The sequence below is a fragment of the Chanodichthys erythropterus genome, chromosome 10, assembly GCF_024489055.1.
Source record: "Chanodichthys erythropterus isolate Z2021 chromosome 10, ASM2448905v1, whole genome shotgun sequence".
Classification (NCBI taxonomy): Eukaryota; Metazoa; Chordata; class Actinopteri; order Cypriniformes; family Xenocyprididae; genus Chanodichthys; species Chanodichthys erythropterus.
Genome location: NC_090230.1, coordinates 17,742,626 through 17,760,224, shown reverse-complemented (window position 1 = coordinate 17,760,224; position 17,599 = coordinate 17,742,626). Strand labels below are relative to the sequence as shown.

Below are 17,599 nucleotides of genomic sequence, written 5' to 3'. Positions count from 1 at the left end.
TGTGTTCTACCAAAATAAATAAAAATATAAATAAAAAGTCAAATAAAATGAATCAGCATGGGTTACCGGTGGCCTGTTGCACACAGCTGGTTTCAGTTTCTACCCGGATAAGTTCAAGATTAGTCTGGTTTTTCGGGCTCATGAAGGTGGATTGGTTTTTAGCGGGTTTCTATGGTAACTTACCAAACTGGACCAATCAGCTGTGAGTAAAGTGACATGTATCTGATCCACTCCCCTTGTATCTCTCACTCCAAATTAAATCAGTTTATAGTGAAAACCTTTTAGAGACAAAACTGCACATCTTTTGCTGCTTATTATTCATTATATTATATTAAATAAATTAAAAATAATTCATATTCATATATTAGGCCTATTATATTAATTGACAATATTAAACTTTGCTTTTAAATTAAAACATGCATAATATATAAAGCTTTTAAACAGATTATGCTTACATGTATTCTTTCGAGCTCTTTGTGAAACTATATTAATTATTTGGCCTACAGTATTTGCTTGATTCACATGCATTGATAGTCAGATATTTTCTTTCAGCTGCCTTCTCAAACTTTCACCAAATCTGTTTATTCCTGCTTTGTAAATGCATTTAATTTCATATTTTGCATGACAATCTCTTAAAGGATTAAAGGACCCCTATGTCATCCAAGATGTTCATGTATTTCTTTCTTCAGTTGAAAAGAAATGAAGGTTTTTGATGAAAACATTCCAGGATTATTCTCCTTATAATGGACTTCAACGGCCTCCAAACGGTTGAAGGTCTAAATTAGTTTCAGTGCAGCTTCAAAGGGCTTTAAACGATACCAGACGAGGAATAAGGGTCTTATAGCAAAATGATCGTCCATTTTCAAAAAATTTTAATGTATATGCTTTATATAAACAAATGATCGCCTTCCAAGTGCTTCTGCCAAAACTGCACTTTCTTATTCTTCAAAAAGCTTATGCTGTATGTCCTATTCTACTTACGGACAAAATGGAACTGGCGCCATGTGTTCATTCTGTAAGTTGAATAGGGAAGGCGTAGGACACAGCGTAAACTTTTTGAAGAATACGGAAAGCAGAACCACGTGCAAGTCGATAATTTGTGTTCATAAAGCATAGACTATTGCAATGCTCTTCGAACATCTGCAATCTCTCTAACCCTAACTGGACAGCTGAATCCCTGACAATATTCAAGAAACAACTGAAAACTCATCTCTTTGAACACTTAATGGCATCCTGCTGATTCTTAAAAAAAACACTATGCTTGCACAATTAAATCCCTCTATGTTGTAGTTTGTAATATTCTGAATAATGTTTGAATCTTTGTATTTTTTAGCACTTCTTGTGTTCATTGTCTCCTTAAGATGAATTGTTCCTTATTTCTAAGTTGCTATGGATAAAAACGTTGGCTAAATGAATGTTTAAATGGTTAATTAATATTTCAAAGTTATGAATGCAATAATTCATTACTAAACAGCAAATGTTTATTTTTTATATTGACCACTGAGAGCTAGTGCATATTTCCATTGTTTTTAATATTGTTGTTGTTTTACAGTAAATAACTGTTTTATACCTGTTTTTATGACTTTTAAATAAAAACATCTCAACCAAGTTCAACCAAGTTTTGTGTCCAACTAAATTATTTATTTTGGACAAAAGGTACAATTGTTGGACAATTATATATATTTATAAATTAATCAATTTAATTTAAACTGTATTTAATAAAATTAAGTTGGACCAACTCAATTACATTTCATTGCATGAATTTGTCTTTTTTTGAGTTGGGGGTCACACATATTTATTGGATGGAAAACCTGTCCTCAATTAAATTGAGTTCATCCAATGAGTTATTTTTTTGAGTGTACCGAACGTTGTGCAACAGTTGATCCTGATCTAAACCAGGTTGTATTTATGTGGATTTGTCAACTCCAAATCTACTCTGAAACTCAGTTTGTTCAACTAGCTTCATGCAACAGGCCACAGGTAAATTACAGATTTCGTGTCTGGTTTGGGGTTGAGTTTCATTTCTTATAGAAAGAAGAAGTGATACCAAACCCTTCGGATTGATTGTTTTTTTGGAAGAAAAAAAACAAACAAATAATAAAAAACAACATTGATAAAGACTTAATTTATGTGGGTACACTATTTTAGGGTGCCCTTATTACAGTGTAATTATAAATTTAAGTACAGAGTAATATTAATTAACAACATGACAACATGTACAGTACTTACTCAAATGTAATGTGTTACAATATTGTGTTACTCTGTAGAAAAGGTAACTAGTTATTTTTATGGAAAGTAGTGTTACAGCAGTAAAAAAATGAAGTAGTCAATAAATAGGAAAACAAAGTAACTTGGGTTTGAAAAAGTAACTCAGATATTTTATTGTAAAAGGTTTTTACTTTACTAGTTACTTTAAAAAAAGTAATCTGATTACATAACTTCTAATGCGTTACCCCAAACACTGATTACTATAGGGTTAGGGTTTGGTTTACGATTAGTTGCTTGTAATTAAGTATAATTTACTGTTATTACTATGTAACGTGTAAAACTGTAAAATGAAGTGTTACCATTTACCCTGTTACTCAATATCTTGGACTTGATCATTTAATATATAAACAAGAAAAGACGCCTTTCTAATGTATTGTGCGTATGAACATTTATCAAAGTACTATCTATTTATTATTTATAGTCAACTAGTCATCCAGTCCATTGAAAATTATTGTAAACATACATAAATATTTGATGTTCTGCAAAAAAAAAAAAAAAAAATTAATTAATTAAATTAAATATACAAATAAAAGACAATAAATGTAAAAAAAAAAAAAAAAAAATCAGTATCTGGGCAAGTAGACCAGGTAAATTACAGATTTCATATCTGGTTTGGAATTGTGTTTCATTTCTTTTAAAAAGAAGAAGTGAAGCCATCATCCTAGAAACCAAGCACTTCTGATTTAATTGTTTTTTAAGGTCAAAAAGCACCTTGTGCAAAACTCTCTCTTTTAACAGCCCAAAAACATGTCACCATGTTTCTAGGTGGCATTTTAGCATGATATAATATCTAAGCCAACAATGAAATCCAAACAAGAAAAACACACAACACACACATAAAAGGGCCTCTTTTAGTTTGCAAATACAAAATGTTCTTTTATTATCTTTCATTCTCTCACCCCAGGTCCTTCAGTGAGCAACTATCTACTAAGCAACTCACGTAGGAACTTCCTACGCCTGCCTTCCCTGTTAATTGGTGGATGATAGTCATTATGAGATGTGATTCGCATCATAAATCATTTCCAGAAAGACAAAACCTCAGCTATGAGAGTGAACAATGCATTCTAAGAACTCTAGTCTTGCGCATACACATCACTCCTTACGTACTTCACATATCTGAAGCACAATATCGAGAGACTTTATCTTCAAACTATGTGATTGCAAATGTTCTAAATGCCTTTGAGGAAACATGCAAAAGGGCTGATATAAAAAACCAACACAAATGTGTAATTTGAAGTGATTCTCTAATGTAAAACATGGGCAGACAATCCAGACGACACATAATAATAATAATAATAATATCATAAAAGATATTTCCTCTAGTTTACAACATTTAATGGGGATAATTTTACAGATGGCGCATCAAGATGCATCAAACATCTTTTGTGTTTGCCATTTGACCCTCTTTTTTGCTCTTAATTGCATTGTAATGCACTTTGGCAGATATGATTCGGCATGTACCCGTTTGCTAATGCAAGTCTTACCGGTTTCTAATGAAATTGGCACTAAGCTCTTGCTTCCTGTGCAGTACATGAACCATGTACATGGAGCGGTAAACATGTTCACACAATCTTTCCCTGATTAAGTGGCAAATCCACTGCAGTTTTCAGTAGATTCAACGCTGTATCATTCGCAGCAATCAGGTAATGAGAACCATGGTGTCGTCTTTTGGAACCCTGCAAAAAGGGCACAAATTAAGCATAATGTGAGTTGCCATTCCATATATTTGCTGGTAGGTGTTCATGAACAGTCTTTGAAACAGTTATTGTTGTCTTTGATTTGGTTGTTTGGTTGCAGTTTTCAAAGGAAGTGAAAGTAAACATTCCTAAAGAAACTTAAAGCGAAATTTGCTAGTTTCATGTCATATTAGGTAAATTCTTTAGGTAAAGTCCCTGTAGGACTTCAAAAAGTTGGTTTGTTAATACTTTTATTCAGCAAAAACACATTAAATTGATCAAAAGTGACAGTACAAAAGATTTCCATTTCAAATAAATGCTGTTTTTTTTTTACTTTCTTTGAAAGCATCAAAGAATCCTGAAAAATATGCATCATGGTTTCTGCAAAAATGTTTTGAACATGTTTCATGAGCACCAAATCAGTATATCAGAATGATTTCTGAAGTATCATGTGACACTGAAGACTGGAGTAATGATGCTGAAAATTTAGCTTTACAGGAATAAAAAAATTTTACTGTATTTTTGATCAATCATATAAATGCAGCCTTGGTGAGTGTGTGTATTTGTGTATATATATGCAAGCAATGCAAGGCTGTGCTGTGTACTCTGCTTCACGTCATGCCTAACAGCCGTGACTTATTCATGATACAGGACAGCCTCCTGTACCTTATTGCTTTTATAAAACGGTTACCACACAATACAAATATTCAAGCCAGAAATATGTACAGTATCAATGCAACTTTCATGAAGGAAACTTTCAATAAAAGCCTTCCTTCCGCCAGAAAAAATAGTCCCTGAACAGCGACAGAAGTTACATTATTACGCCATTAGATGGCGACAAAGACTGTCTTTAAGAGTGTGTCAGTCAGTAGTGAAGACTTTTACATTGAAAAGGCTGAATTGTTGTAAACACGGAACAAGACACAGCCGTCAAATGTTTTGACTAGCGCTGTCAGTCACGGGAAAACCCCTCAACTGTTAAAAGGACAAGATAATACATCGGACATTTAAATAGATGTTTTATTATGTACATAGAACTGACCTGAGGGAAAATGCTACATCTGAATGCAGGTAATAAACCCGGGTGTGTCTCATACGTTCTGAAAAGTGAAGCCACGGACTCTTTGATCGCCCCCTGGAGGCTGGATGCAGTACAGGTCATAAACCCCGCCCTCTCAATGCAGTCGAATGAGACTTCAGTGAAAACTTAAAAATAAATTCTGCTTCAAATAAAACTTTATGAAAAATGGTTTTGGTCATTTAAGGTAGTTGTTATCACACTGATATATATTCAATTGTTCGTTTTTGTGATGATTTAGATTTTAGCTAGCAATTTGATGCTATAAAAACGGGGCGTGTCGTCATGATTCGAACTTGATTGACAGCTCAGCTTGTCTGAGGACTGTCGGAGCTTCGAGGGGAGATTGAAGATGTATTAACTAACTGTTAATTTTCGATTTCTTTGTTATTTAACACCAACAAAATGAGTTGTTCAGCAGTAAACTGTACTAACCGACCTACAGGATCTGACGGATCACTGAACCTTTTTCTGTAACATTAAATATGGGTGTTATAAGCTAATTAATAAATGTTATTAGTTAAGATAACACACCTAATGTTAACAATGTCGGGAAAAAGCAGGTGATCGTTATCTGGCAGTTACTTATTATTTTTATGGGTATAAAATAATAATTAGCAGGACAAAACTAATGATAGCCTACTCTAATTACAGCAATCGATCTCCTGTAACGTTAGTTGAACTTGATTTAAAATGGCAGGACCGTTTCTGACGATTTAGAGTTGTTTCTAGTGGCATATTATATTGATTTTATCTACTGAATTTGCTGTTTTAAAAGTATTATTGCTCTAGAAATAGAATAGCCTATTATTTTATAGGTAGAATTTTAAATTGTATATAATTTTTATAGTCTATTTAAAATACATGAATGATGACGCAGTCGTCTGGGCGGAAGTTTGATATCGCGACTCCGCCTCCGGCTCCACTGACGGTTCCTTCTGCGCATGCCCAGGCTCCAAACTTACGTATTGCGTAACATGTCAGCGCCCATTCGGTCGGCCATTTTGGCTTCAGTTCATTACAATGGAAGGAAGCGACGTCGCGTCGTCCATCTTTTTTTACAGTCTATGTAATAAACTCACTCAATCTTTTTCTCACAACACTCTTCTACATAAGAATGAACAATATCAATTGAGAGCACACAGTTTACGTTGCTAAGGAACCGTTGGGTGAAGTGGTCATAGCCGTGTTTTATCGTGAATAAACACAGCTATAGACCCTTTTCACAGACTGGGATGATACGGTCATCAATATCGTAAATCCTGCAAAGTTTTTTATATTTTCATTTTTTAATGTATACAATTATAACACTATACTTCGTATTATATTACCATTGCATCAAATTACCAAAACCTAGTTAACACTGCTGTGAGGGTGTTTCTAATACAGCAGCTATGGGAGTGACAGTAAAAATGACATCTTCTCTCTTCTGACAGCCGTTATCAATCGCTCTCTATTTTTTTCGTATTTATGAAAGTTGTAAAACGCTATTTTGGAGTTTTTCTTATGCTATTTGAGCAAATGGAAACACAAAAATATATATTTAAAGACCAGGAGCAAGAGCAGGAACACCAGTTGATCTAATCTAAAGAGATCATACAAAACCCAATTCAATCCCAAAATCCACTCAGTGCAGCATAAGTGGCTTTTAATCTGATACTTAGACTAGCATCAAATTATAGCTGGGCTTCCCCTCGCATCCGACACTCAAGCAAACAATGAGTGCTCCGTGTGGAGATCAGTTTCACGTTTTGTCACATTGCAACCCAAAACAGCTAGAGACTTACAGGACAAAAAGCTCTGGCACAATTCACCAGAGGAAAAGAAGCGCAGAACAATAATGGGCATCATGGAATGAGAATCTAAACTCTCATTTGTTTATCATTCCTGCAAAGCAAGGGGAAGCTGTCTTTTTTTCTACAGAGCACATTTCTCTGTAATCAGCACTTTACTGGGTGTGTCTGTCTTTCTCTCCCACCACTAATTCCATTTCTCATGCCATAGTGGGCTGACCTCAGCTCTGGAGGAAACACTGCTGCACTGCAGCTGATGTCTGGGATTATATACTGTACCTTTTGCAGCAACACAGCATAACAGATGGGTGGACGTTCTCGACTTCACCACACTCCTGCCCCTGGAGGAGGAAGCCTTCCTTCTGCTCCATCAGAAACCTCTGGAGCTCTGTCATGGGGAAGCCTGTTGTTTGGTAACCCTAGGCAAAATGGAGAAGTTGATATGAAGCACTACATACAAGTATAGCATGGCTTTGCTTGTTGATTTTTACTGTGTTATGAATATATATTCAATTAAAGGAAAGTTTAGCGAGAAAAGTAAATGCCACTATTTACTCACTATGTTGTTCGGACTCAGTTTTATTTTTATTTATTTATGTATTTATTGGTGAAAAACTAAACTTAAAATTCTGGTGGTATAAAAGCAAAACTACGGTAGAGGATTAGGGCCAAGCAATACTAAAAAAATAAAACCATCTCGAGATGTTGTTAAATTTCAAGAAAAAACTCGTTAAATTTCGAGAAAAAAAGTCTAAATAAAATGTTGAGAATAAACTCATTAAATTACGAGAAAAAACTTGTTAAATTTCAAGAAAAGTCGAGATAAAATGTTGAGAACAAATTTATTATAATTACGAGAAAAACGTTAGATTACGAGAACAAATTTGTTAAATTATGAGAAAAATGTTGTTAAATTGAGAAAAAAAGTCGAGATAAAATGTTGAAAATAAAGTCATTAAATTATGAGAAAGAAGTCGTTAAATTACGAGAACAAATTTGTTAAATTATGAATTTGTTCTCATAATTTTTTTCACGTTATTTTTTCTAGTTATTTAATGACTTTATTCTCAACATTTTATCTCGACTTTTTTTCTCGAAATGTAACAACTTTAATCTCGAGAGGTTTTATTTTTTATTATTGCTTGGCCCTAATCCTCTTCCGTACAAAACAAAAGCAAAGCAAAACAAAAACAAAACAAAAAAAGCAATGCAAAAAAAGCAACACAAAACCAAACCAAACAAAACAAAGCAAACAAAACCAAACATCAAAAAGCCCAAAGAAAACAAATTTTCTGTCCTTATATGGAGAAGCTAGGACGTTTTGTCTAAGATCTGTTTTCTTTTTTTCCCTTCATTTTATTTGTTCTCATACAAAAAAAAGAGGTTGGAAAGATATGATTAAATGATGACAGTTTCCATTTTTTGTGTGAAGAGAATAACCTGCAATTTTTAAAAACTCACAGACAGTAATTTGATAATCACTAATGGGCCTCTTCAACATCTAAAATAAATAAACTAATAAATAAATATACATATTTTAATGTATAAAGTGCTTAATATAAGCCTTTAATATAATATGCTAATTTATTAAATTAATAAAATACTGTATATTATATTACAATATTAATATATCACTAATAAGGCCTCTTCCTTCAACCACTAAATTCAATTTCTTTAGGAATTTCATTGTGAATATGTATGCGAATTGGTACGCATGTTAAATTTATTTGGTATAATCATCATTACCTTGATGGTCTCGTAAGCATCTGTGATGAGGGCGATGAAGAGACTGAGCACCATGTAGATGAAGAGGGAGATGAACGAGTAGAGATAGGCTCGACTGAACAGCCACACCATTGTGTTCTTTTGCTCAAAGTCCGCAAACGTAGGGAACATGTCGTCCCCGTTGACTAGAGAGAAGAGACACTCTGCCACACGACTCAGACCTTCAAACTGACCCACATATGAAGAGAAGGAGATGCAAGGGAGAAGACAATTGGAGGAAATGTGCATGAGATCAGTGCGAAATACTGACAGGTGGCAGTGGGAAAAAATTAATCAATTAATTTATTATTGTTATAGATATATATATATAACATAAGTACATATATAAACTTTTTATCAATTTTATTATTTTTATTTATTTATTAAATATATCATATTAGTATTATATATTTAATATTTAATACATGTATATATTATTTATTAAATAGATGGCTCTTTAAACATATAAGCCCACATGTACTGCCATCTACTGTTCATAAGAAAGACTACAAATCTCAAATCATTGCACAGTACATCCATATTTCACCAGTATACAAGTCAAACTACAAGCAATTACAGAATGGGTATTTTAATCTATTTATTTACTTTATTAATTTATTGACTTTCTGTTGGTACCTTCTCGTGGTAAGGTCCTAGAACAATCCATCCACAGAAGGTGTAGCCTAGGTAGATCATGCCTGCACAGCAGCAGAAGCGCAAGACCTTTGGTAAGGCTGCTCGCATAGTGAGGATAAGCACCTGTGTTGTCACAAAAACTTGTGGTCAATAAAACACATGCACTTGGCAACCTTGATATTATATTTACAGTAGTGTTGTAAGTGATTTTGCACAGTTTGACTTACATTGTATTTTTCGAAGTATCCAAGATACCTTATGACGCCCACCCAGACCATTAGAGTAGATGTTCCCAGGAAGATACTGCAGACATCATAGTTGGTCATACTCTGGAAGGGAAAATCAACGGGGATGACTTTATTAGCATTGTAAACGTAGGCCAAACTTGCTCTTCCCTGCAAAGTAAACATTACATAAAAATAGTTTAATTGCCATGCCTTAAATCACTCTACTACAGCACAGACACAAAGTCCATAGAAGTGTGTGTCTCTCAAGAACTCAGAACTGCAAAATCTGTGCAATATTAACTTTTTGTAATATTTTTTTCAAGTTTCCAACTAACTAAGAAAGAGAAATCAAATTACTTTAATTATGAAAATTAAGCAAATACCACCCTCCCCCCAAATTTAAATTACCTTACAATATAAATAATTTGATGTAAATAAATAAAACCCAAAAAAAAAATACTATTTCACACCAAAAAAAAATCAAATGATTATGAAAATTAAACATTTCCCATCCAAATGTACTTTGCAAAAAAATCATTTTAAATAGTTTAAATTAAACAAACAAATTAATTAAAATAATAAATATACTAATATTTCACACCCAAAATCAAGCGATTTTTATGAAAATTAAGCACATTTCCCCTCCAAATGTACTTTGCAAAAATCATTTTAAATAAATAAATTAAAACTAATATAAAACATAACATTTTAAAGTGTTTGTTTAAAGGTTTTCTAGCTAACAAAACTCAAATCAAATAATTTTCATGAAAATTAAGCACATTTTCTTTCCAAATTTAAATTAGCTTTCCAAAACAATCTAAATAAATAAACCATTTAAAGTGAATGGATGGAAATACAATTTCTTGGAGGGTAAATGCACACAAAGACAAACTCATAATATCTGTTACAATCAGCATTTTTTGGAGGAAATGCAATATTTTTTTGCAACATTTCAGATTGGTGATCTAATGCTTCAGCAAAAAAACAAAAAAACAAAAAACAAAAAGCACCTTAGCCTGTATTTCCATTTTTAGTATGGATCCAATGATGGCCAAAACATCACTGATGATAACCAAGATGTACCAGCCGTTTAAGAACTCCCTCTGGTCATCTTCACACACTTTATGATTATAATTCTCAAGACAGAAGCTAGAAAACCGCTGCAGAGAGAGAGGAAGTGATACATGAAGGAAACACTGACAGGGCACAAAAATATCAGAACAACATGAGTTCACATTGAGTCACTATGACAGAACATCAAAAATAACTATAAAAATGTTGATGTATCGGTATTCAGTAATATACAGATTTACAAGCAGGTTTTTACCTGAAGTAACTTTACTGCAAGTATAATGGAACGTGTGCAGAGCACTGCAGAGATCACACAGACTACAATAACAAAGCCATCAAAGATCAGGAGGTAGTGTGTGTTCTTCTGAGCTGAAAAAGACAATAGCAAACCATCTGAAGTCCACATGCCTTTCATAACCTTAAAGACTTGTTACAATTAATTATTGACCATAAGCATTCAATGTAGTTGATGATTTTTCACATACCAGTTCCTGAAATATTCCAGTTTTTGCACACACTACTAACATCATCAAAATCAAGAGTCAGTTTCACCTTCCCGCTATGGCAACTGTTATCAAATACAATCTGCAAAGAATCCAAATGGATTTAATCAGTAATACAATATAAGATAGATAATATTTTTTATAGATGACCTATTATGCCCTTTTACAAATTCTTGTTTTTGGGGTCTACTAGAATAGGTTTTCATCCTTGAATATTCCAAAAACACTTTTTTTATTCATATTTGACATTGTTGCAGCACCTTTTTTCCCAGTCTATCAGTAACACTCTCTTTAGTTCCAGTTTCTATGAAGCTCCTCCTTCTAAAAAAGCACAATGTGCTCTGATTGGCCGGCTGCAACAGTGTGTTGTGATTGGTCAAACAGCAACATTACACACTAAAGAAAGATGAAAACGTGAAAAAAAAGGGGCATAATAGGTCCTTTTTAAGATCCCAAAATGGACCTTACCTTCACAAAAAACGTGTAACAGTCAGGCAGCTCATGCGAACGAACAGTTTGCAAATTGATTCCTTTGAGCGCAAAAGTGATCTCAATATCAACAAGCCTGTATTTCAAACAAAACCATGAGCCATTGAAACATTACGTGATAAATTGTTTAAATGTTTTGATTATATAATTTAGGTTTACCAACCTATAAAAGTCCAACTCAAAAAATGAAGCGTTGCTCATTCTCCATGTTGTAGCAGACTCTGGATCAAGAGCCAAGCAAACTGGAAAAGACAAAAATGTACAGTTTAGGCGCAAACATATGATTTATAGCCTACTATATTTTTACATTTTTCTGTAAAATGTGCAACCTGTTTCAAGCTGGGCATCAATATCGTAGGATTCCTTAGGCGGTTCCACGCTGCCTCTCGTGTAGCTCTTCTTACAGATAATCATGGGCAGAAACGTATCATTTTCCTCAGCATAACTAACAGGTCCTACAGACAGGTTTCGTAACTGTGAATACTGTTGAAGACAGATAAAAGTTATAATGAGTAAATTTTATCTTTAGATTATTACATCCAAACCACTAGGTGTCAGTATAATACTGCACTCACACCATGTCGTAATTGACCGCTCACAAAGACCCCCCCCCCCTTTAGTTACTGTTGCTAAGTCCGACAAGCCATGCCGCACTAACACCACACATCACGTTCTCACGCAGTGAAAAATTCATTGCAGAGCAAAGAGGGCACTGACAACACATCGACAGACAAGACAGGACAGGTTACTTTTGATATGAAACAAAGTCTCAAATTTCAAATTTGGTAATTTTTAAGAAAATTTTATCAATAAATACCGTTTTGTGGCTCTTTAATGTGTCTTGACGGATCGCTGCAGTCCCTCAGTTCAAGCGGCTCGTGAACCGATAATCTCTTCCTACTAGTTCATTTATAGCATCAAATAAACATGAATGAACATCAGAAGGAATGTTGTTTCAACCACGGAAATATGTCAGTACACACCATTTTTCAAGTTCAAGTTCACTGAGGTTAACCTACTAACTCCCCTGACTGCTTTGTCGGACAAAATGGCGGATTCAGTGTTATGATTGGTTAGATCGCCTGTCAATCAAACTCCTGGTGAAGGGTCAATTACCATAACAACACGTGTAGTTCTACTCAGGGGTGCGTTTCCTGAAGCGAACTATAGTTGCAAGTTCTGTCATTACCATTAGAGTTCAATGGGATCATGGTTCACCAACGATGCTTTCGGGAAACGCACCCCAGAGCGGTTCATGCCAAAGCCAATTGAAGGCAAGCCTGCAACCTTAGCTGAAAAAAGTGTAACGCCTGTTAAAGGGATAGTTCACACAAAAATGAAAATTTGATGTTTATCTGCTTACCCCCAGGGCATCCAAGATGTAGGTGACTTTTTTTCTTCAGTCGAACGCAAATTCGACCTTGAAAAAAACCTGCGGCTCGTGACGGCACATTGATGTCCTAAGACACGAAACGATCGGTTTGTGCGAGAAACCGAACAGTATTTATATAATTTTTTACCTCTAATACACCACTATGTCCAACTTCATTCAGCTTCCGGCTATTGAGGTCTGATCGCGCTCTGACAACGGAAGTGATGTCTCGCGCTCATTGAAGTATATGGGCGAGACATCACTTCCGTCATCACAACGCGTTTTTTGACTCACTAACCGGAAGCTGAACGAAGTTGGACATAGTGGTGTATTAGAGGTAAAAATTATATAAATAATGTTCGGTTTCTCGCACAAACCGATCGTTTCGTGTCTTAGGACATTAATGTGTCGTCACGAGCCGCAGGTTTTAATTTTGATTTGTCTAAGCAAGTTTTATTTACTGTTATAGTCGAAGTTCCCATCTACTGCTATTATTTGACTGACAGACAGCAGCGGTTGCAGTTAAAAATCATAATTTGCGTTCGACTGAAGAAAAAAAGTCACCTACATCTTGGATGTACTGGGGGTAAGCAGATAAACATCAAATTTTCATTTTTGGGTGAACTATCCCTTTAATGCTAACAGGGAAGGAGACAAGTCTGTTTTTTTGAATGGATGTCAATGGAGGAGAGGCTTTACTATTCTGAATAAACCGTTTTTGTGAGGCAATAGCTTATCATTTAATGTATCGACAGACTGTTCGCTAATCTTCAACATGTTTGCTCTTAAACTTTCATTTTGGATTGATCTATTTTCAGAGTTTACACAGAAAAAAATGCTATTATTAGAGAATCGTGGAAAATTGCAAGACAGGTATGATTCAGTTTACGACACTTATCATTCATTTCTATGGTATCCACAAACAGTGACTGACTGTTGCACAACTCTGAACGAAATTCAATAACGTCAAGGCTGTTATTTGATTGGTTATCAAGGCACACGTGATCCATGTCCAAGCTGTTATGCTTTCTCCAATTGTAGAGCCACAGACCCTCATATCTCCCAATTATAAGGCCAGCATCGATGCGTCCGAAATCGAATACTTCTCTACTATATAGTGCGCGAAAAACAGTATGCGAACAGAGTAGTATGTCCGAATTCAAAGTATTCTAAAAACAGTAGGCGAAAAGTACCCAGATGACTTACTACTTCCGGCAAGATTCTGAAGTGTGCATACGATGGACACTTTACTATCCCATGAGGCAACGGGAGAGGATTTGTGAATGGAGTTGAAGGGACATAACTGACGCTGGTAGGTCATGGGACAGTAAAAACATAGCGGATGTAGTATGTCTGAATTCATTCATGCATTCGTACTATATAGAACATACTTTTTCAACGGTTGTGAAGTAAATTTAAATTCAAATGTAGTACCTACTCAACAGTACGCGATTTCGGATGCAGCCCATCTCTGGTTCACGTCCTCGGAATTGTGCGTTTCTATAGCAACAGTATCATCACTAAAATGAATCTGTACCTTGTAGCACAGCGGTCACATGGTACAAGTCAGAGCACTCAGAAATTTCAGAGTTTACAAGTTGTAATTACAAGTTTTACAAGGACATGACCGCTTTTCACAAGTCGGAATTTGGTAATTACGGTAATTACGGTAATTCCGACATGGCGTGAATGCACCTTAAAGGGATAGTTCACCCATAAATTAAAATTTTACTGTTTGATTAACGACATTCTTCGAAATATCTTCTTTTGTGTTCAGCAGAAGACCAACTTGTGGGTGATTAAATAATTTTTGGATGAACTATTAAACCCTTTAATACAAAGAAAACTGACCAGCGCAACAAACGCAATTGCATTTTACAATGCAAATAAAGTGATGGAAAGAAAAAAAACAGACATGGAGAAAAAAGCAAGATGGATGAAAAGCAAATACAAACCTGATCTACGACATAGGATAAACTATCATATACATTCTGTTTGGTGTAGACAGCAATGCTGTAGTCATCCTCATCCACACCACTGTAGCCCCTAAGAAACAAATTCTTAAAGGCCATCAGGTTCTCCTCCTTGTAGGACACCACAAGCTGGTTATTCAGTCCAAACAGTATGAGCTTTGAAATAAACAGAGGAGGAGATGTTTTCACTCTGGCTGGGCTTCTTTTAGGAAATTATTTTAAGACAACTTATTATATTTAGTCACATAATAACAAATCCTTCAAAGGTTCAGAGAATGTTTACATTTAAAGGAATACTCCACTTTTTTTGAAAATAGGCTCATTTTCCAACTCCCCTATAGTTAAACAGTTGAGTTTTACCGTTTTCGAATCCATTCAGCCAATCTCCGGTTCTGGCGGTACCACTTTTAGCATAGCTTAGCATAGTTCATTGAATCTGATTAGACCGTTAGCATCGCGCTTAAAAATGACCAAAGAGTCCTATTTAAAACTTGACTCTTCTGTAGTTACATCGTGTACTAAGACCGGCAGAAAATGAAAAGTTGTGATTTTCTAGGCTGATATGGCTAGGAACTATACTCTCATTCAGGCGTAATAATCAAGGAACTTTGCTGCCGTATCATGGCTGCAGCAGGCGCAATGATATTATGCAGCGTCTCTCACAAACATCTCCATGGTTGCAAGGCACGTTCCCTGTGCAAGCAGGGGCTCACGGGCGCTGCCTAATATCATTGCACTGCTGCAGCCATGGAACGGCAGCAAAGTTCCTTGATTATTACGCCTGAATGAGAGTATAGTTCCTAGCCATATCAGCCTAGAAAATCACAACTTTTCATTTTCCGTCGGTCTTAGTACACAATGTAACTACAGAAGAGTCAAGTTTTAAATAGGAAAAATATCAAAACTCTTTGGTCATTTTTAAGCGCGATGCTAACGGTCTAATCAGATTCAATGAACTATGCTAAGCTATGCTAAAAGTGGTACTGCCAGAACCGGAGATCGGCTGAATGGATTCGAAAACGGTAAAACTCAACTGTTTAACTCTAGGGGAGCTGGAAAATGAGCCTATTTTCAAAAAAAGTGGAGTGTTCCTTTAAAGCTGAAGTGTGTAATTTCTGCACCCCTAGCTTCAACAAATGGAATTGCAAAAATAGTGACTGTTTTCAAACAGGTTCCTGACCACTCCCCCTGCCCTCCATTAGTCGAACAAACAGATAGCCACGCCCCCAATTGGCACAATTGGTTGAGCCACTGTTGCTGTGCTAGACTGGGGTCCCAAAAGCATAGTTAGCCAACTATGGTCACAAGTTCATTGATTTCTGTTGGTAACAATGGAAGTTGCGACTAGTTGGTTTTGGGAAACGCACCCCTGGTTGGTATTCGTTGGTATTGAAATGTGTTTTGATTTGAATTAGGTTTGTCTCCGCATATCAAGCTGGGATACAAAAGTATTTTTTGAAAAAAGAACACACAATTACACATTTCAGCTTTAAGCAAGCAAGTAATTACCCTATAAATACCTGGAGTGTAATCATGAATATTTTCAAAATTTGCACTGCTAGTTTCCATGGTAACTGTCGCCGTGTTCTGTACTTCTCACAAGGGCTCATGAAGTAAAACCTCAGGTCATCTCTCAGTATCTCCTCTGTCATGGGATCAGTGGACATGGATGTAGAGACGCTATATTAAAATATACAATATTTATCTGATTGAAGCTAAATTCTGCAGAAAACATTTTTTTTTACATTTATGAAATAGATAAGCAGGTTTTATTTTTTTTTTTTTTTAATTCATGGTTATTTAGTAGTTTTAATTATTCAATATTATTCTGCAATGTAAAATAGTACAAATAAAAATGATATGGTCCAAACATGTATACTGTTATACAATGTTACATTCAACAAATATTATAAATATTATATAATAATAATAATATTCAGAAGTTAAATTATATACACTTCTTATTCAGATGTGTGGATAACATTGCATATCCTCATGCATATGCAGTTTGATAAGTGTGATTTGTGATGTTACAAAAAAAATAAATAAAAAAATGAGCACAAAGAGATGATAAATCAACTTTGTGACACAGTAAGCATGTGACAAACTTCTGTTTAGGATGAGGAAGATGAAAGGGGCCAATGAACAAAAAACGGAAAGAGAGGGGAAAATAATTGCTCAATATACGTTTCTTAAATTTTAACTGCGCCTTTATAAACAATTGCAAAAACACTACCAAAGCAAGGGTTTAAGTCCAAGGCTCTGTTTGTCTGCTCAGCAGCGCTGACAGTGAAGTTACTGACATGTTGACTTTAGAAGTAAAACACAAGAAAGTTTGCTTTTAAGTAATTTCTTTGCAAAAACACACATTCAAATTCTGCGGTGTCATGCATTTTATTACACCTACATTAAAACAAAGCGACTTTTGAATTTAAAGCGTTTTTTTTTTTTCTTTATGCAAAATAATTCAAAATAAGGATTTCAATAAAACCTTTTGTCAAACTTACCTTGACATGTCAACCCTGACGCCTTGGCAGTACCTATCAGACATTTCCATACCACCTGTTATCAAAACGCGTTTCCCAACCACAAGCGCTCCTTGATCACTAAATTACTAAATAACCTCGCGTTTGACGTCAGAGCTGTTACACGTTCAACAGCGGCCATCGACCAATCAGGAGCGAGGAGGTTTCCCGATGGGCGTGACCTTTTCAGTTGGTCACTGACATGTGGAACGTCACAAAGCTTC

At 35.1% G+C, this 17,599-nt stretch overlaps 1 protein-coding gene across 2 annotated transcripts; it reads right to left on the bottom strand.

Moving 5' to 3' along the window:
- Positions 1–2,147: 2,147 nt before the first annotated feature.
- Positions 2,148–17,461, bottom strand: mcoln2 (mucolipin TRP cation channel 2). Of its 2 annotated transcripts, none has more exons than XM_067396341.1 (14): positions 17,358–17,461; positions 16,371–16,530; positions 14,833–15,006; positions 11,835–11,988; positions 11,669–11,747; positions 11,485–11,581; positions 10,999–11,098; positions 10,770–10,882; positions 10,453–10,602; positions 9,443–9,544; positions 9,216–9,338; positions 8,562–8,768; positions 7,095–7,234; positions 2,148–3,944 (listed from the first exon to the last, which is right to left on the bottom strand). In XM_067396341.1, the coding sequence occupies exons 1-14, from the start codon at positions 17,405–17,407 to the stop codon at positions 3,908–3,910; spliced, it is 1,686 nt and encodes a 561-aa protein (XP_067252442.1). In that variant the 5' UTR covers positions 17,408–17,461; the 3' UTR covers positions 2,148–3,907. The 2 variants fall into 2 exon arrangements, with proteins under 2 accessions (XP_067252442.1, XP_067252443.1); XM_067396342.1 differs by having other exon boundaries at positions 16,371–16,495; positions 17,358–17,439.
- Between the last annotated feature and the right edge of the window lie 138 nt (positions 17,462–17,599).